The following is a 20128-nucleotide window of genomic DNA, read 5'->3' on the forward strand; positions in this document are numbered from 1 at the left end:
TGGGGATTTTTAAGTACCAAAGTTTGTCACCATTCCGTGAGCGTGCGCAATTTTGAAACATGACATGTTGGGTATCTATTTACTCGGCGTAACATTATCTTTCACATTATGGAAAGAAATTGGGCTAACTTTACTGGTTTCTTATTTTTTAATTAAAAAAAGTGAATTTTTTCCAAAAAAATTGCGTTTGGAAGACCGCTACGCAAATACGGTGTGATAAAAAATATTGCAATAATCTCCATTTTATTCTCTAGGGTCTCTGCTAAAAAAAAAATATATAATGTTTGGGGGTTCTAAGCAGTTTTCTAGCAAAACAACTGATTTTAGCTTGTAAACACCAAATGTCAAAAATAGGCCTAGGCAAGTGGCTAGGATGCATGATGATGCTCCTTGGATGTTAGGCCCCTCTATATGGCTAGGCTGTGAAAAAGTCTCACACATGTGGTATTGCCATACTCAGGAGGAGTGGCAGAATGTATTTTGGGGTGTCATTTTTGCTGTGTACATGCTATGTGTTAGGAATATCCTATAAATTGACAACTTTGTGTAAAAAAAAGTTTTCATTTTTTTCCCACATTTTCCAAAAACCTGTGGAAAAAAATATGTTCAAACGACCCATAATGCCTCATAGAATATACGTTGGAGTGTTTGCTTTCCAAAATGGGGTCATTTTTCTATTGTATTGGTGCTCTAGGGCCTTGAAAAGTGTGATAGGTAGTAAGAAAGTATTATGTGTATTTATGCTCCTAGAACGCCTGAATGTGCTTCTTGGACGTGGAGTCTCTTTTTGTGGCCAGGCTGTGTAAAAGTCTCACACATGTGGTATCGCCATACTCGGAAGGAGTAGCAGAATGTATTTTTGGGTGTAATTTTTGCTGTGTACATGCTATGTGTTAGAAATAGCTTATAAATTGACAACTTTGTGGGAAAAAAAAGAAAAAAAAAATTTTTTCTTCATTTTCCCAAGAATTGTGGGAAAAAAATTACAACTTCAAAAAACTCACCATGCCTCTTACTAAATACCTTGGACTGTCTACTTTACAAAAAGGGGTAATTTGGTCGGTATTTGTACTGTCCTGACATTTCAGGGCCTCAAGAACGGAGATAGGCAGTCAGTACATCTGGTGTGATCAATTTTCAGTAATTGGTACCATAGCTTCTAGACTCAATAACTTTCACACAGACTAAATAATATACACTAATTTGGGTTAATTTTACCAGAGACATGTAGCAGTATACATTTTGGCCCAAATGTATGAAGAAAAATTTATTTTTTGCAAAATTTCATAATTGAAACTAAAAAAAAGTGTTTTTTTTTCAAAATTTTTGCTCTTTTTTTGCATATATCACGAAAAAAAAAAACCCCAGTTGTGATCAAATACCACCAAAAGAAAGCTCTATTTGTGTGAAAAAAATGATAAAAATTTTGTTTGGTTACAGTGTAGCATGACTGAGCAATTGTCATTCAAAGTGTGAGAGTGCTGAAAGCTGAAAATTGGTCTGGGCAGGAAGGGTGTCTAACTGCTCTGTATGGAAGCGGTTAAGGACGGGTGGAGCGGGTATCCAATTTTGACAGGTACCTGCTCCCATTTCCACTTCCTCCCTCCCCCCTGTAGTCTTTTGGGACACTGACAGGTCCCAGAAGACTGCATCCACCAATACGACTCGCGTATGCGCAGTGGGTGCTTGGCTGCAAAATTGCAAGCTGTCACAGCTGGGTGCCCATAGTGAAGATGTTGGCGCCCCTGAGGGAGGAAAGAAAAAGAAGGTCAGCTGTGATGACCTCACCGCTGGACCGTGGGACAGGTGAGTGGCTATTTTTTAAAAGTTAGCAGCTACACTTTTTGTAGCTGCTGACTTTTATCTTTTTATAGGTTCCTGGAGTTCCTCTTTAAGAGCTGGTGGAGGGGAAGCAGCAGTATCCAGTTTTCCCAGTGAAAGTCTGTGCAGGGGGGTTATGTCAGGACAAGTCTAATCATTGGAGGAGAGCAGGCCGGATATCTGACCAAGGTGTTTTCTGCTTACTGTGATCGTTTTTATTAGGAAAGCAGTAAGACTGGCAGGAACACCAAGGATTTCTCACAAAGAAAGCATGGCACAACAGGCACATATCAGGAATATGAAATGTTGGGTTTACATACTCTTGAATCTTTAAAGTGGTATTGAACCGAAATATATTGCAGCTTACCAATGATTAGATGTTTAGATGTGGGGCATGCCTTGGGTTTTTTTTTTTTTTTTAGACTTTTTTTCCCCTCGATTGTAGGCACTCTAAGTCTCGTTTTACACTAATGTGTTTTTTAATGCTTTTTGCAGAAATGCATTTAATTTTTTTAACCAGGATTCCTATGGAATACGTTCTCATCAATGCATTTTTGTGCCTCTGCGTTTTTGGAAAGGATCAAGAACTTTTTTTCAGGCAAAATGCAGTGTTTTGCATGTAATAGACTGAAAGAGACCTGCATCGAAAATGCAAGTACTGCGTATTTACCACAAATTTAACCACGATTTCTGTGTTTTTTTTTTTTTTTTGGCTTTACATTCACTGCGTATAGCTGGTTTCTAAGCAGCATGGCTGGAAGCCGGCCGCTGCGTCCCTAACAACCGAGGAGTCATTAGCTGTCAGCAGGTTTCCTCGCGGACAGCTGAATGTAGAAAATAAAATAAAATGGCTGGCAAAAAAAAATTAATGAAAAAAAAAAAGGCGTGGAGTCCCCACTGGTATGGATTTGAAGGGGGATACCCCAACGCCATGTTGAGGGGCGTGTTGCCTGTAACCCCTGGGTGCGGTGGGTTTGGGCAGGGGGCTTATCAGAATCCAGAAACCCTCTTTAACAAGGGGGCCCCCTGATCCCCCCCCTTCCTATGTGAATGAGTATGGGGTACATTGTACCCCTACCCATTCACCAAAAAAGTAGTGCAGTGTGATAGAAGACAAGTCCTTTATTAAAAATGTTGTCTTCTTCCTCCTGTGTTCTTCTTTTTCCGGTGTTCTTCTTCCTCCGCCCACCATAGCTGAAAATAAAAAAAGCGAACCTCTTCCGACGCTGCAGATTACATCATTCATATACCCCACCCCCTTGTGAACGTCACTGCCCGGGGCATGATGGGTCAGTGACGTCACAAGGGGGCAGGGTCTCTGGATGACACAATCTGATGGCCATGTCCCATAGTTATATATGAATTGTGTGACATTGATGCAGAAAGACCGGCGGGGCACAGCGTCGGAGGAGGATCTTTTTTTTATTTTCAGCGGGTCGGCGGCAAGAGTGGCGGCGGCGGAAGAAGAAGACCGGAGGAAGAAGACGACCGGAGGAAGAAGACGACCGGAGGAAGAAGAAGACGGGAGGAAGAGGAAGAAGACGGGAGGAAGAAGAAGACATTTTTAATAAAGGACTTGTCAAAAACTGTCTATTGTCTTTTGTCACACTACACTACTTTTTTGGTGAATGGGTAGGGGTGTGTGGCCTGGTATAGTCCAGGAGGGGGTCCCCTCCCTTTCCTGACCTTCCGGGCTGCATGCTCTGATAAGGGTCTGGTAAAGATTTGGGGGGGTGATTTTTTTTTTGGCGTGGGGGTGTCCCCTCCAAATCCATAGCAGACCTGAAGGGCCTGATATGGACCTGGAAAGGACTCCACACCGTTTTTCACATATTTTTTTGCCGGCAATTCTTTTTTTTCTTTACATTCAGCTGTCAGTGGGAAGCCGCTGATGACTCAAGGATGCGGTTGCCGGCTTCTCGGCCCATTTCTTAGCAAGCGGATATGTACAGTGAATGTAAAAAAAAAAAGCAAAATGCAATTCGCGGTACAAACACAGTTAAAAAAAACGCAGAAAGCACAGCAAAAAGCAATGCTGAAATGCTCAAAAGCAGCATGCATAGATGTGAATCCAGACTAATACAGGAGGTGTGTTACTGGCTACATCACCAGGTGACACTGATGGAGTACAGAGACACCTTTGGACAATAGCATTGTCAGTCTGGGAGCGAGGGTAGTGTTAGATAAACTAGCAGATTTAAATACACTAACAAAATCTAAGCCAAACTCCAGCTAACAGTTACAGCTACCGTTTTCTTCCTTTTGGGATAAAGGTTTCACATGAATAAAAGCTGGTCATTTTAAGCACCCCTGTCAGTGGCAAATGGTTTGTCTAAACCCTCTAACTGCTACATCTGCAGGACAATTTGTTATTTTGAAAAAAGCAACAGACGTACTGGCCAGATCACCAGGTAAAAAAAAAGAAAACAAATGTAGTTGCCCCATCCAGGAATTGTTTGTTAAGCCACTTCATAAACTACACACAATCTCCTCTGTTATAAAGCCTCCTATGCTGCAGTGTGTGTCCTTTGTAAAAAAGATGCCTATTTCTACCAGATTTCGCAGCGCAGATCGGCGGTCATGTGACTCCTTGAGCCTCCCTCTCCCGATCCAACAGCTAGAGTCATGAAGGGGGTAAAACTGCTGGAGGGCAAGTGGTTAAAGTACCATTCAACTCTGGTTCGTAAGTGTTGAACACAGGTCCTAATGGGAGGTGTTGATTGCCACTTTAACCACTTGCCGACCGCCACAAGTACATATACTGTGGCGGTCAGCCCCCCCTGGGCAAAGTGATGTATGGGTACGTCACTCGCCCGCGAGCCAATAGGGGGCGAGCGTGCACCGCCGGAGGCGCGCTCCCGCCCCCGCCTGTTCACTGCCATCCCAGCGCGAGTGACCGGCAGTGCCGATGACCGCTGGCCACTCGCAATATCCAGGTGGAGAGGGAGAAAGGCAGGCGGCTGATGTAAACAAAGCCGCCTGTCATTTTCCCTGGTGTAACTGCAGCGATCATTCAATCTCTGTGGTTACATCAAAAGCATCAAAAATGTCAGTCAAGGGTCCAATCTGTCTGCTGCAAAGTCGCAGTCCCGCAAAAAAAATCGCAGATCACCGCCGTTACTAGTTAAAAAAAAAAAAAAAAAAACTGTAAAAATGACATAAATCTTTCCCCTAGTTAGTAAACGCAATAACTTTTGCGCAAACCAATAAAAATACGCTTGTTGCAATTTTTTTTTCACCAAAAATATGTAGAAGAAAACAAATTAGCCTAAAATGTTAAAAATTTAGATTTTTACATTTTTTGGGGGGGGGGAATTTCATATAAAAAAATGTGAAAAATATTGTTATTTTTTCAAAATTGTTGCTCTTTTTTTGTTTATAGCGCAAAAAGTAAAAATTGCACAGGTGATCAAATACCACCAAAAGAAAGCTCTGTGGGGGAAAAAAAGGACGTCAGTTTCATTTGGGTATAGCGTCACATGACCGCGCAATTGTCCATTAAAGTCACGCAGTGCCGAATCGCAAAATAGGCCCTGGTCTTTGAGCAGCCGGGCTTAAGTGGTTAAGTTGCTAGCGGGCATCAGAATTACAAAATATATTGTTCCTACTTAGCAATGGAGGAAGTCACTTTCAAATGTTTTTTTTTTTTCACTAAGCTAACTAAAACTGTTGTTGCTTTTCAGGTATCTGTATTGGAAATACTGACAGCCGCCATTTTGTCAACTTGACTAACAGCATCTATCGGTTTAGCCCTTTTCAGTTGAAACCTGAAGATTTGGGAAGGTAGGAGGCCAATATTTACAAAGAGTTATTTTCAATGTGACCTGTGTTTGTCTTTTTTTTTTGCCATCATTTATTGAAGGACACAGCATTGTAGTTTAAACTACAGTGATTATACTGTAGGAGGGTTGGACACTAGGAAAAGTAAAATCAAGCCAGCTACAGCTAGTGGCTATATTCTGGTAGGGATTTTGACCAGAGAATATTGAAAATTGAAACTAGATGGATTTTCAACCTCCAAGATACTAAACCCCCGGGCCTCAAGGATTCTATTTGTTTTGTCCCTTTTCTAACAACTGATTGAGAATATGACTTCCTCATTGATATACTTTGACACACGGCAGTGTTTGTTATTACTATGACCCTAAGAGCACCATCCCTACAGTCAAGCACAGAGGTGGAAACATTATGCTTTGGGGCTCTGTCTCTGCTAAAGGTACAGACCAACTTTTCTGCATTTTGGGGCCAATGAAAGGGGCCATGTATTGTAAAATTTTGGATGAGAACCTTCTTCCCTCAGCCAGAATACTAAAGATGGGTCATGGATGGGTGTTTTTTAGCTTGACAGTGACCAAAAACATGCCCCGAAACAAAGGAGTGTCTCAAGAAGAAGCACATTAAGGTCACGGAGACTCCAAACCTTAATCCTATAGAAAATTTATGGAGGGAACTGAAACTTTGAATTGCCATGCGACAGCCAATAAACCTTAAGGATTTAGATATCTGTAAAAAAAGAGTGGACCAAAATCCCTCCTGGGATGTGTGCAAACCTGGTCACTAACTACAAGAAACGTCTTACCTCTGTGCTTGCCAATAAGGGTTTCTCCACCAAGTACTAAGTCATGTGTTGCTTGGGGATCAAATACTTATTTTACTCACTGAACTGCAACCCAGTTTATAACATTTGTATCATGTGTTTTTTTCTGGATTTTTGGTTAATATTCTGTCTCTATCATTTAAAATCTACTTATGATAAAAATTATGGACCCTTCATTTCTATGTAGGTGGGCAAACTTACAAAATCTGCAGGGGGATAAATGTTTTCCCTACTGTATAGCAAAGCCCTAGATATAATTATGAATACAACTCCCGCTCCGCGTTTGTGTGTGTGTGTGTGTATTTATATCAAAAAAATTAAAAACAGATCAGATCTCAATGGGGAAAAAATCTCATGCTGGATATCTATACTGATACGGACTGGGTAATTGGTTAGGAACGAAATGATGCCACATAGTTTGATGCAAATGAAAATTATCTACCTACAGAGGGCTAAATTCAAAGACAAAAAGAAAAAATGATGCAGCAAGCTAAAGCATTTTGCTGAAACTTCATTTCAGCAACTCAAAATGGTACTCAGTAGTTTGTATGGCCCCCACATGCTTATATGCATGCCTGACAACATCGGGCATGCTCCTAATGAGATGATGGATGGTGCCCTGGGGTATTTCCTCCCAGATTTGGACCAGGGCATCACTGAGCTCCTGAACAGGCTGAGGTGCAACCTAGTGGCATCAGATGGACCAAAACATAATTTCTCTATCGCTCATTGACAGACGTAGTCTTCTTGATTCTCAAGAGCTGGGTTATGTTGTCTCCGCAGGAGTAGGACTAGGCAGAATGACAAAACGTTCTGGCTCCACCCTAGGGGGCAGTCCCTGAGGGTATATCCTCCCTCTCTCTGCTACAGGGAATCAGTTTTTTTCTGTCTAGTCAGGAGTAAGGACCTAAGTTCCTTGCTGGGATCTTTTGGTCCTGGCAAGACTTTTTTTCTTTAAGAAAAAGACATTTTTTAGGTAGTTTTCTCCAGTGTTTTTTTCCTGTGAGATCTTCAAGCAAAAATGCCGGACTGGGCGACACTTGTGGTCACCCCAGCCGGCCTACGAGCGCGTGCAGACCATGGCATTGCGCTTGGTCGGCCGCGACATATTCAAGTAAGTATGCGGGGCCGGGCGACGGGCTGGATGTTGAGATCCAGTGGTCACCCCGGTTTCTGCCTAAAAGCGCGTGCAGACCAGTGCGCTGAGTCGGCCGCGACGGAGTCCCAGTAAAGGGACTGACTTTGCGAGTTAAAAGCTCGCTTGGACGCCAGGACCAGAGAGTCGAGGCGTCCACAAACCCCCACCCCGGTGGAGAGGGTATTGTGAAGAGAGGGTGCCTGTCGGTTCGGTATGGTGAGTAAACGTTCCCTTTTTTCCTCATTTATGAGGCAGTATATATTATGGGCCCCTCCATATATGGTCAGTATATATCTGATACTTAACAAGTCCCCCTTGTAATACAGCATGTGTTTGTGGGAAGTGGACTTGGTTCAAGAGCTAACACTCTACCCAGCAGACTGTAACATTACAGCAGACATAGGAGGTATAATCCTACCTTATGTGCAGTGTATCTCTGTAGATCCATATGTCACCTCTCAGCAGAGTGCAGGTGGATGTGCTGGGAAGACGATATTGGCGGTCCGCCGCCATTTTGCCGTAGACCGAATGCATATATGTCCTCAGGTCACGCCGGCCGCCATGTTTTTGGAGTCTTATGTCTCTTCTATGGGGGCGGCCATGTTTTGTGAGCCCAGCTTCCTCGTGGAGGGCTGGGAACGCCGGAAGGCGTACACAGGGGGCGGAGCCACGCCTTCTGCCCGGGGAAAAAGCAAACAGCTCCTTCCAGTCTGTGTAAGACAGACGCTGGCTGCAGTTTGTTGGAAACTGCACTGCATCGGTTGGTGAGCCTTGGGGGTCCCTCTCTCTCTCTCTCTGGGATCGAGAAGCAGGTACTCTGAGGGGCGCTATTGCGCTAGGGGGAGACACACAAAAAAAAAAGAAAAAGTTTTTTTTGTTTTTGCTGGCAAAAGTGTCCTGTATTAACATGGACCCTGCCACTCATGTATCTCCTCCGGATCCCCTCGAGGGGTCTGCGGGATCCTCCAGCACCCCATTGACAATTGAATCTTTGTCAGCTATTATGGAAACTTTTGTGTCCCGGGTGGAAGTGGCTTGTCAGGGACAGGGCGCAAGAAAGCGACCCCCGCCTAACCCCTTATTATCTGAAACCTCGGATTCAGACTCTGAGCCTATTTCTGCAGTTGCAGGTACTTCATCTGGTATTGGTGTCTCGGGTCCTGTCTCTTCAGACAGTGAGGAGGATGTTTCGGCATCCGCCATAGCCCGAGAGGAAGCGTTGGTAAACGCACTCATTGTATCTGTTCAAGAGACTTTAAGGTTACAGGGTATTCCATCAGAAATAGTTGAAACTGAGATCCCCTTTGGGACTAAAAAGCGCATCAAAGTAGCAAAGGTTTTTCCTTTGCCCAAATGTTTTGGCTATCCAATCGATGAAGAATGGCGTCTGCCAAAACGCACTTTTAATATTTCTAAACGCATTGACAGGCGTTATCCGTTTGAGGAAACCCTTATTAAGAAATGGACAGAACCACCTGTGGTGGATTCACCTATTGCTAGATTGAATAAAGCCACGGTTATTCCTTTAGAAGACGCTCCGTCTTTTAAAGATCCAGTGGATCGCAAGATAGAAGCTATGTCTCGCACCATGTTTTCCTTGATTGGATCAGCTTTCAGACCAATAATTGCTATTGGTCTGGTTTCGCAGGCTGTAACTGAATGGACCAAGTGGTTACGCCGGGACTTAGAAGAAGTCCCTCAGGCGGTATCAGATTTGTTGGAACAAATGATACAGGGGTTACAGTTTGTATGTGATGCGGCGTTAGACGCCACTCCATTAATGGCGCGAGCATCAGTCTCAGCAGTGGTTCTCAGGCGTACACTGTGGCTAAAAGGTTGGTTAGCCGACCAAGGTTCCAAAAAAGCATTGGCTAATATCCCCTTTTCAGGAGAGCGTCTATTTGGAGCCAACTTAGATGAGATCATTAAGGATCTCACCGGTGGAAAAAGCACCTTTTTACCGCAAAATTTTAAAGGTAGAGGAACTCGTCAAAGACGAGGGCCTTCTTTTTCTGCTCACAAGAGGTTTTTTCGTCCAGCGGGTGAAAAAACTAAGTCCTCCAAAGCTCCTGCAGGAGGCGTCAGGGGTCGTTGGTCGGGCAAGCAAAAGCCCGCCCCCTCCAGACCTGAAGATAAACCATCCAAAGCCTGAAGGTGCGCCCCCACCCATAACTGGGGTGGGGGGACGTCTTCGCCGGTTCCCGGATCCATGGCTTTCCAGAATCCCGGACAAATGGGTTTGCGAAGTCATAAAGTCAGGGTACAAGATCGAGTTTCGATCTCTCCCACCGGCGCGATTCTTCCCTTCCAATATCCGACTATCTCCGGATCGTCTAGAAGATCTGCGGAGAGCAGTCACAGATCTACTACAACAAGGAGTGGTAATCCACGTTCCTTGGACAGAACGGTTTCAAGGGTTTTATTCAAACCTGTTTACAATACCCAGGAAAGAGGGCAAAGTGCGTCCAATTCTGGACTTAAGAGCGCTCAATTCTTTCGTCAACATAAGAAGATTCAGAATGGAGTCCATTCGCACGGTAGCAGCCTTCCTGCATCCAGGGGATGTCCTAGCGTCCATAGACATCAAGGACGCCTATCTTCACATTCCCATTTTCGCAGGACATCAGCGTTTTCTACGCTTTTCCGTAGAGGAGAACCACTATCAGTTTGTGGCGTTACCTTTCGGTCTCGCCACGGCTCCGCGGGTCTTCACAAAGGTGTTGGCCCCAATGTTGGCGCTTCTGCGCCAAAGAGGTATATCGATTCTAGGTTACCTAGACGATCTTCTGCTTCATGCAGAGTCTCCTCAGACCTTGCTACAAAACATAGAAATTACTATGATTTCTTTACAGGAATTCGGGTGGCTGGTGAACCAGCAAAAGTCATTTCTGGTTCCCACCCAGAGGCTCGAATATCTGGGTCTAATTCTAGACACAGTCAGGACAAGAGTTTTCCTTCCGGTAGGGAAACTCCGAAAGATTCAATCAGCAGTCCAGTTGTTACTGTCCAACAGCTGGTCTTCCCTTCGGACTTGCATGAGGGTTCTGGGGTTGATGGTGGCTTCATTCGAAGCAGTCCCATTTGCCCAGTCCCATACCCGAATTCTTCAGCAAGAGATTCTTCTCAGATGGAATCGGAATCCGGAATCCCTGGACAATCAGATCCGATTGAGCAAACAGACCAGAGAGTCTCTGGTTTGGTGGCTTCGGTCTCCAATGCTCAGCCAGGGAAAGTCATTTCTGCCAATATATTGGACGATAGTGACCACGGATGCCAGTCTATCCGGATGGGGAGGAATTCTCGGTCAGTTATCTGTCCAGGGACTTTGGTCCCTGGAAGAATCCAGATTACCGATAAATGTATTGGAACTGAGAGCGATCAGACTTTGTCTGATTCACTGGACCGAGCAGCTCCAGGGCAGCCCGGTTCGGATCCAGTCGGACAATGCCACGGCCGTGGCTTATGTCAATCATCAGGGGGGCACCAAGAGTGTCCGAGCGGCCAAAGAAGTGGCTTGCATTCTTCGCTGGGCGGAACGATTTGTTCCAGCAATCTCTGCGGTGTTCATTCCGGGGGTGGAGAATTGGCAGGCAGATTATCTCAGCCGTCAGACCCTGGATCAGGGGGAATGGTCCCTCCATCCAGACGTTTTCCACCAGTTGTGCCTACGGTGGGGCACCCCGGATGTGGATCTGTTGGCATCACGATTCAACAGGAAAGTTCAGAGATTCGTGGCTCGCTCCCGCGATCCTCTAGCAGAAACCGCAGACGCACTGATCGCCCCGTGGGGGCAATACCAGCTAATATATGCCTTCCCTCCTCTCGCGTTACTGCCAAGACTTCTTCGCAGGGTAGAGGAGGAAGGAATCCCAGTAATCCTGGTAGCTCCGGACTGGCCTCGTCGAGCTTGGTACGCCGACATGGTCAGACTGGTGGCGGACGTCCCATGGAGACTTCCTCTCAGGGAGGATCTACTGTCTCAGGGACCGATCTTCCATCCTGCTTTACGATCGCTGGCTTTAACGGCCTGGCTATTGAGACCCAGGTGCTGAAGGACAAAGGTTTGTCAGCTTCAGTTATTCCTACTGTAGTTGAAGCAAGGAAAGCGACTTCCAGAAAGATTTATCATCGCACATGGAAGTCCTACATTGCATGGTGTGAACCTTTGGGGTTCCGTCCTCGGTCTTATTCGATTAGTCGAATATTGGCTTTTCTGCAACAAGGGGTTGAGCAGAAACTGGCCTTGAGTACTATCAAGGGTCAGGTCTCAGCATTAGCCATCTTCTTTCAGAAGCCTTTGGCTACTCATTCCTTGGTGCGGAATTTCATCCAGGGGGTGCGACATCTGGCTCCGCCAGTGCACGCGCCGTTACCCCCCTGGGATCTTAATTTAGTGTTGTCGGTTCTTCAGAAACCTCCCTTTGAAGATATTAGGGAGATTCCTCTACCCACGTTGTCCCAGAAGGTGGCCTTCCTGGTGGCTATTACTTCTGCACGCAGGGTGTCAGAGCTGGCCGCATTATCTTGTCGTTCACCATATCTGGTGGTTCATAGAGATAAGGTGGTTCTTCGTCCGAATCCATCCTTCCTACCAAAAGTGGTTTCAGAATTTCATCTGAATGAAGAAATTGTATTACCTTCCCTGTGTCCTAAGCCCAGTCATCCTCGGGAATTTGCTTTGCACTCCTTGGATGTGGTCCGGGCGATCAGGGTATACTTGAAAACGACAGACTCGTTTCGCAAGACGGATTCACTTTTTGTGATCCCAGATGGACCCAAAAAGGGGTTGCCTGCATCTGCCGCGACCATTTCCAGATGGATCAGACAGACGGTAGTGCAGGCTTATTCTATTAAGGGTCGGGAGCCCCCGTTCCCTGTTAAGGCGCACTCCACTCGGGCACTTAGTGCGTCATGGGCCTTTCTCCATCAGGCGTCAGTGGTCCAGGTGTGCAAGGCGGCTACCTGGTCGTCGGTGCATACCTTCTCTAAACATTATAAAGTTGATGTAATGGCATCGTCTGATGCCTCATTTGGCCACAAGGTTTTGCAGGCCGCAATTTGAGGAGACCAGTGGTCTACCTCGAGGGTTTTTTTCCGTTGGAAAATTTTTTCTTTTAGTCTCATTCTTTGTTTATAATGAGCCTTTAAAACTTCTAGTTTGGCACCGGTTGGGCCTACTAGATTGGATTTGATTTGTCAATCCCACCCCTCATTTGTGGCACTGCTTCTGGATGTCCCAGCTCTTGAGAATCAAGAAGACTACGTCTGTCAATGAGCGATAGAGAAAAATGGATTTTTGTAAGAACTTACCGTAAAATCCTTTTCTCTTAAGCTCATTGACAGACGTAGTACCCGCCCCTCTATCATTGAGTTGGGTTGGGTTAAATTCTCTGTACTGCTTTAAACAGAACTGATTCCCTGTAGCAGAGAGAGGGAGGATATACCCTCAGGGACTGCCCCCTAGGGTGGAGCCAGAATGTTTTGTCATTCTGCCTAGTCCTACTCCTGCGGAGACAACATAACCCAGCTCTTGAGAATCAAGAAGACTACGTCTGTCAATGAGCTTAAGAGAAAAGGATTTTACGGTAAGTTCTTACAAAAATCCATTTGTCCCAGAGGTGTTCTATTGGATTTAGGTCAGGCGAGCATTGGGGCCATTCAATGGTATCAATTCTTTCACCCTCCAGGAACTGGCTGCATGCTCTCGCCACATGAGGCCGGCATTGCCGTGCACCAGGAGGAACCCAGGACACACTGCACCAGCGTAGGGTCTGACCATGGGTCCAAAGATTTCATCCCAATACCTAATGGCAGTCAGGGTGCCATTGTCTAGCCTGTAGAGGTCTGTGTGTCCCTCCATGGATATGCCTCGCCAGACCATCACTGACCCACCACCAAAATGGTCATGATGAACAATGTTACAGGCAGCATAATGTTCTCCACCGCGTTCCCAACCCTTTCACATCTGTCACATGTGCTCAGGGTGAACCTGCTCTCATCTGTGAAAAGCACAGAGCACCAGTGGCAGACTTGCCAATTCTTGTGTTCAATGGCAAATGCCAATCGAGCTGCTCGGTCCCGGGCACTGAGCATTGGGCCCAATAGAGGACGCTGAGCCCTCAGACCACCCTCATGAAGTCTGTTTCTGATTGTTTGGTCAGAGACATTCACACTGGTGGCCTGCTGGAGGTCATTTTGTAGGCCTCTGGCGGTACTTATCCTGTTCCTCCTTGCACAAAGGAGGAGATACCGGTCCTGTTGATGGGTTAAGGACCTTTTTGGCCCTGTCCAGCTCTCCTAGAGTAACTGCCTGTCTCCTGGAATCTTCTCCATGCTCTTGAGACTGTGCTGGGAGACACATCAAACCTGGCAATGGAATGTATTGATGTGCCATCCTGGAGGAGTTGGAATGCCTGTGCAACCTCTATAGGGTCCAGGTATCGCCTCATGTTACCTAGCCAAATGCATAACTAGTGAAAAACAGTCAGAAAAGATGAGTAGGGAATTTTTTTTTAGTGGCGCCTACCTGTAAAACCATTCTGTTTTGGAAGTCGTCTCATTGTTGCCCATCTAGTGCCCCTGTTGGTTATTACCACCAAAGCAGCTTAAACTGATTAACAACCCCCTCTGCTACTTAACTGACCAGACCAATATCCCAGGAGTTTAATTAACTTGATGCTATACTCTGATCAAAAAGTGTTCCTTTAATTTTTTTGAGCAGTGTGTGTGTATATATATATATATATCTAGAGAAATAGTTGCTCTCAACGGCCGCCCTGATAATGGTGCCATATCCCATATAAATAACAAAGAGATTGGTTCCCCTGGAGGTGGGACTTTTAACCGCTTTCCGACCGGCGCATGGTCGAAAGACGACTGCAGTGTGTTCTTCTAGTTCTGGGAGGGCGTACATGGACGTCCTCCCAGAATCGCGCTCCCGCGCGCCCCCTGGGGCGCGCACACAGGAATGTCCGTGCTCGCCGGGTCCCGGGGACCCGACGCATCACGGATTGTGGTAAAGGACCAATGAGCGCGGTCCTTTGCCACATGATCGCTCCGTCCAATGACGGAGCGATCACAATGTCAACAAAGCAGGGTCAGGCAGGGGTTGAGCTCTCTCCTCACACCGATACAGCGTTTGTGGAGAGGAAAGAGAGATCTCTATTACAGTAGGCCTTTTCATAAATTTCAGTGCCCAGCAGTGCCACATCTGTGCCACCAGTGCCACTACAGTGATCATCTGTGCCACCAGTGCCACATCCGTACTCATCAGAGCCACATCAGTGCTCATCTGTACCACCAGTGCCTCTACAGTGCTCATCTGTGCCACCAGTACTACTACAGTGCCACATCAGTGCTCATCTGTACAACAGTGCTTATCTGTGTCACCAGTGGCACATCAGTGCTCATCTGTGCCACTACAGTGCCCATCAGTGTCATATCTGTGCCACTAGTGCCACATTTGTGCCGTCAGTGTCACATCAGTCTCACGTCAGTGCCACGTCAGTGCCAACTGTCAAACTACAGTGCACATCAGTGCTCCCCTGTGCCACTACAGTGCCACATCAATGTCAAATCTGTGCCACCAGTGCCACATCAGTCGCACATCAGTGCCACATCTGTGCCGTCAGTGTCACATCAGTCTCACATCAGTGCCACTGCAGTGCCACGTCAGTGCCAACTGTCAAACTACAGTGCACATCAGTGCTACATAGGTGCTCTTCTGTGCCACTACAGTTCCCATCAGTGCCACATCAGTGTCAAATATGTGCCACCAGTGTCACATCAGTCTCACATCAGTCCCACTACAGTGCCACATCAGTGCCAACTGTACAACTACAGTGCACATCAGTGCTACATCAGTGCTCCTCTGTGCCCTACAGTGCCACCTGTGCCACTACAGTGCCACATCAGTGCTCTACAGTACCACATCAGTGCCACTACAGTGCTAATCGGTGCCACTACACATCAGTGCCACCCTATAAGTAGATCCTCATCAGCACCCCGCCTTATCCGTGCACAACAGTGCAAGATAATCAGTGCAGTGCATTAGTGTACATAAGTGCATCCTCACCAGCTCCCACCAGTGCACCTGCATCAGCACCCACCAGTGCACCCTCATCGGCACCCATCAGTGCAGCCACATCTGTCCAAGTTCCCATATCTCAGCAGTTTGTCACCACAGTCACCAGTATGGCCAAAAAATGTTATTCCGCTAAAGAGGCATGCCAGCTTCTTTGTTTGACCGATGAGAGCAGCAAGGAGCTCTCGGAGTCTGATTCTGAATTTGAACCAGTTGTAAGCAGTAGGTCTGCTACAGAATCGGAGGATGAAGAAAGTGTGCCCAGGGAACTAAGGCGTTTTGGCGAGGAGCAGGCTACCACAGATAGAGCAGTGGTATCAACCAGCAGCTCAGTGCCATCCACCATTAGTGCAGTGGCATCCACTAGTAGCATAGTGGCATCCACAAGAATTGGAGTACCACTGCAAGAAATGCCAAGCACTAGTGGGGTGTCATCTCAGCCCCAAAGGGTTAGCACCTATGCCAGCCTTCCCTATGCCCTTCAAAACCCTCTGTGGCGTCCCCCTAATTCAGGCACAGCAAACATCCCCCCTTTTACCGCCCAGCCAGATGTCCAGGTGAACACAGAAAATTTTGCCCCTATTGATTTTTTTAATTTACTTTTTACCCAAGACCTTCTATCAACCATCATGGCCCAGTGCAACCTCTATGCACAAGCAACCCAAGTTCAAGTTACGCCCGTCCCTATGAGTGGAGAGAAGTAACAGTGGAGGAATTTAAAATATTTTTAGGACTCACTTTCAATATGGGACTCACAAAAAAACGAATTATACTCCTACTGGTCAACCAAGCCTATTCACCACATGCCAATCTTCTCATCCATTATGCCAAGATCAAGATACCTAATGATTATGTGGTTCCTACATTACAATGACAACACCCAGTGCCCTCCCCGAAATGACCCAGCATACGACAAATTATTTAAAATTCGGGCGCTTCTAAATTTTTTTCTCTGAGATATATCCGTGGATAAGTCACCTGTCCATTTCACAGGACGGCTGTGCTTCAAGCAGTTTATCCCCAGCAAAAGGGCCCGATATGGGGTTAAACTCTATAAGTTATGTGATAGAGCCATAGGTTACATCTACTCCTTCCGGGTGTATGAAGGGAAGGACACCTAGCTGCATGCCTAGAGTACATTGGAGTCAGCGGAAAAGTTGTTTGGGAGCGTGTATATCCACTCCTTGAAAAGGGTTACCATCTTTATGCGGATAACTACTATACAAGCTTGCCCTTCTTCCGCAATCTTCACAGGAGGAAGACTCCAGCATGTGGTACAGTGAGAGACAATAGGAAGGGCTTCCCACAAAAGCTCGTTAATCAAAAACTACGATGAGGGGAGACAGCAAGTTTGGAACAATGAGCTATTGCCTATCAGGCGGAGGGACAGAAGAAACGTCTACATGCTCTCAACTATTCATAACGACACCTATGTGGAAATCCCCAGAAGAAGAAACGGCCCAATCAGAAACCAGCATGTGTCCACGACTATAATTTATTCATGGGAGGAGTCGATTTCAATGATCGAATGATTGAACCCTACCTTCCCACAAGAAATAAAAAAGTCTCCATTTATTTTTTCAGTTTAGCCATGTATAATACTTATATTATTTACCGCAAATCTACTGAGACCCCCATATCCTATCTTCAATACCAGGAAGAAATTATCACCACACTTGTGTACCATGAAGGCCCACCAGAAAGCATTCGCTCGGATTCAGTGAGCAGACTCTATGAGCGGCATTTTCCTGAACGACTCCCCCGCAGTGAAACAGGCTGAAAACGTCAGAAGAAATGCAGAGTCTGCTCCAGAGGAGTATTTAGAAGGGACCTCACATTTTATTGTCCCGAGTGTCCTTCCCAACCAGGCCTCTGTATAGCTCAGTGTTTCCGCCGTTACCATACTTCTCTACATTATTAGTGAAGTATGATAAATGTAATTTTCAAATCTTGTCATTTACCTCCACACCCCTTATGCCACTGCACTAAATTGTATATGCCTCTGCCTTCTCTAGAACTGACCCTGCCTTGTTATTTGACCACGCTTCTGCCTAACGCTTAACTGTACATCTCTGCCTGCTCCAGAACTGACCCTGGCCTGTTATATACGACCACGCTTCTGCCTATCGCTAAACTGTACATCTCTGCCTGCTCTGGAACTGACCCTGGACTGTTTATTGACCACGTTTTATGCCTGCCTCTTGGACTTATCTTTTATCCTGCTACTGGAGTAGTGGGATTAGACACAGGGGTCTCACATATGTGAGGGGCTACAGAAATGTTTTCTGGATGAAGAAAACAAATTTTTTAGTTTTCTCATTCCCGGATTAGGGTCTGGAGTCCGAAGGCTTCAAAGAGATTTGGGTGGGAGAAGCCTCTACCCCTGTCCCCATTCTTTCCTGGCCTGCTACCTGTAGTATGAACCATGTTCCTGCCTACTACCAGGACTAATACCAGGAATACAAGGCACTGCTGGCAATATCTCTACCTGCACTGACCCTGGACTGTATATGGACAGTATCCCTGCCTGTACCGACTATGGACAATATTTGCCTGCTGCCTGGACAATTCCCTTCGCTGTGGCGGACCACATCCCTGCCTGTTGCCTGGACCAATGTTCTCCTATGGAAAACTGCACTACTAAAACCACAGGTAATATTTGCTTTACCCTTTGCTCAGCAGAATGTATTTGTGGGGTGTAAATATTGATATGATGTACATGATAGGTGTTAGAAATATAAAGGGCCTTCAACAATGTGAGGTGCTACTTTGATGTTGCGCCTCTGTATGTAGCCAGGTTGTGTAAAAGTCTCACACATGTGGTATTGCCGTACGGAGGAGTAGAAGATTGCATTTTGGGGTACAATTTGTGGTATGCACAGCACATGCTGCGTCTTAGAAATATCTTAACGGACAACTTTGTGTAAAAATATTGCGTTTTCCTTTTCTTTCCACATTTTCCACAAACTTGCGGAAAAAAATTACATGTTCAAAAGACTCATTATGCCTCATAAAATATACGTTGGAGTGTTTGCTTTCCAAAATGGGGTAATTTTGTGGGCATTTCCATTGTCCTGGTGCTCCAGGGCCTTCAAAAGTGTGATAGGTTGTCAGGAAATTATATGTGTAAATTGCGCTCCTAGAACGCCTGGAGGTGCTCCTTGCATGTTGGGCCTCTGTATGTGGCCAGGCTGTGTAAAAGTCTGACACATGTAGTATCGCCATACTCAGGAGGAGTAGCAGAATGTATTTTGGGGTGAAATGTGTTGTATGCACATTCTGTGTCTTAGAAATATCTTATAAATGGACCACAATGTGTAAAAAAAAAAATGCGTTTTCATTTTCTTTCCCTGTTTTCCAAAAACGTATGGACAAAAATGATATGTTCCAAAGACTCATCATGCCTCAGGGATTATACTTTGGGGTGTTTGCTTTCCAAAATGGGGTCATTATGTGGGCGTTTCCATTGTTCCGGTACTCCAGGGCCTTCAAAAGTGTGATAGGTTGTCAGGAAATTATATGTATAAATTATGCTCCTAGAACGCCTGGAGGTGCTCCTTGCATGTTGGGCCTCTGTATATGGCCAGGCTGTGTAAAAGTCTCACACATGTGGTATCGCCATACTCAGGAGAAGTAGCAGAATATATTTTGGGGTGTAATTTGTGGTATGCACATGCCAGGTGAGAGAAATAACCCTTTAATATGATGCATTTGTGAAAAAAAAAGAAAAAAAAATGTTCATTTTGCAAAGAATTATGGTAAAAAATTACAACTTCAAAATACTCACTATGCCTCTTACTAAATACCTTGGAATGTCTACTTTTCAAAAAGGGGTCATTTGGGGGGTATTTGTACTTTCCTGGGATGTTATTGTCTCAAGAAATGAGATAGGCCGTCAGTACATGAGGTGTGATTAGGTGTGATCAATTTTCATTGATTTACACCAAAGCTTGTAGACTCTATAAACTTCATAAAGATCAAAAATGATACACTTCTTTTGTTTTTTTAACCAAAGATATACAGTGCTTTGCGAAACTATTCGGCCCCCTTGAACTTTTGTACCTTTTGCCACATTTCAGGCTTCAAACATAAAGATATAAAACTGTAATTTTTTGTGAAGAATCAACAATAAGTGGGACACAATCAAACAAGTGGAACGAAATTTATTGGATATTTCAAACTTTTTTAACAAATAAAAAACTGAAAAATTGGGTGTGCAAAATGATTCAGCCCCCTTAAGTTAATACTTTGTAGCGCCACCTTTTGCTGTGATTACAGCTGTAAGTCGCTTGGGGTATGTCTCTATCAGTTTTGCACATCGAGAGACTGAAATTTTTGCCCATTCCTCCTTGCAAAACAGCTTGAGCTCAGTGAAGTTGGATGGAGAGCGTTTGTGAACAGCAGTTTTCAGTTCTTTCCACAGATTCTTGATTGGATTCAGCTCTAGACTTTGACTTGGCCATTCTAACACCTGGATATGTTTATTTGT

General features: G+C 45.4%; 1 protein-coding gene across 1 annotated transcript in view; it reads left to right on the forward strand.

Moving 5' to 3' along the window:
• Positions 1–20128, forward strand: part of PM20D1 (peptidase M20 domain containing 1) — a gene marked incomplete at its 5' end in the record, with an annotated part of 305608 nt that overhangs the window by 271135 nt on the left and 14345 nt on the right. The window contains one exon of the mRNA XM_082244535.1: positions 5505–5604. Within this exon, the coding sequence (XP_082100661.1) occupies positions 5505–5604 (100 nt within the window). The remainder of the gene's footprint in view (positions 1–5504; positions 5605–20128) is intronic.

The sequence above is a fragment of the Pelophylax lessonae genome (assembly GCF_965119305.1).
Source record: "Pelophylax lessonae genome assembly, chromosome: 2".
Classification (NCBI taxonomy): Eukaryota; Metazoa; Chordata; class Amphibia; order Anura; family Ranidae; genus Pelophylax; species Pelophylax lessonae.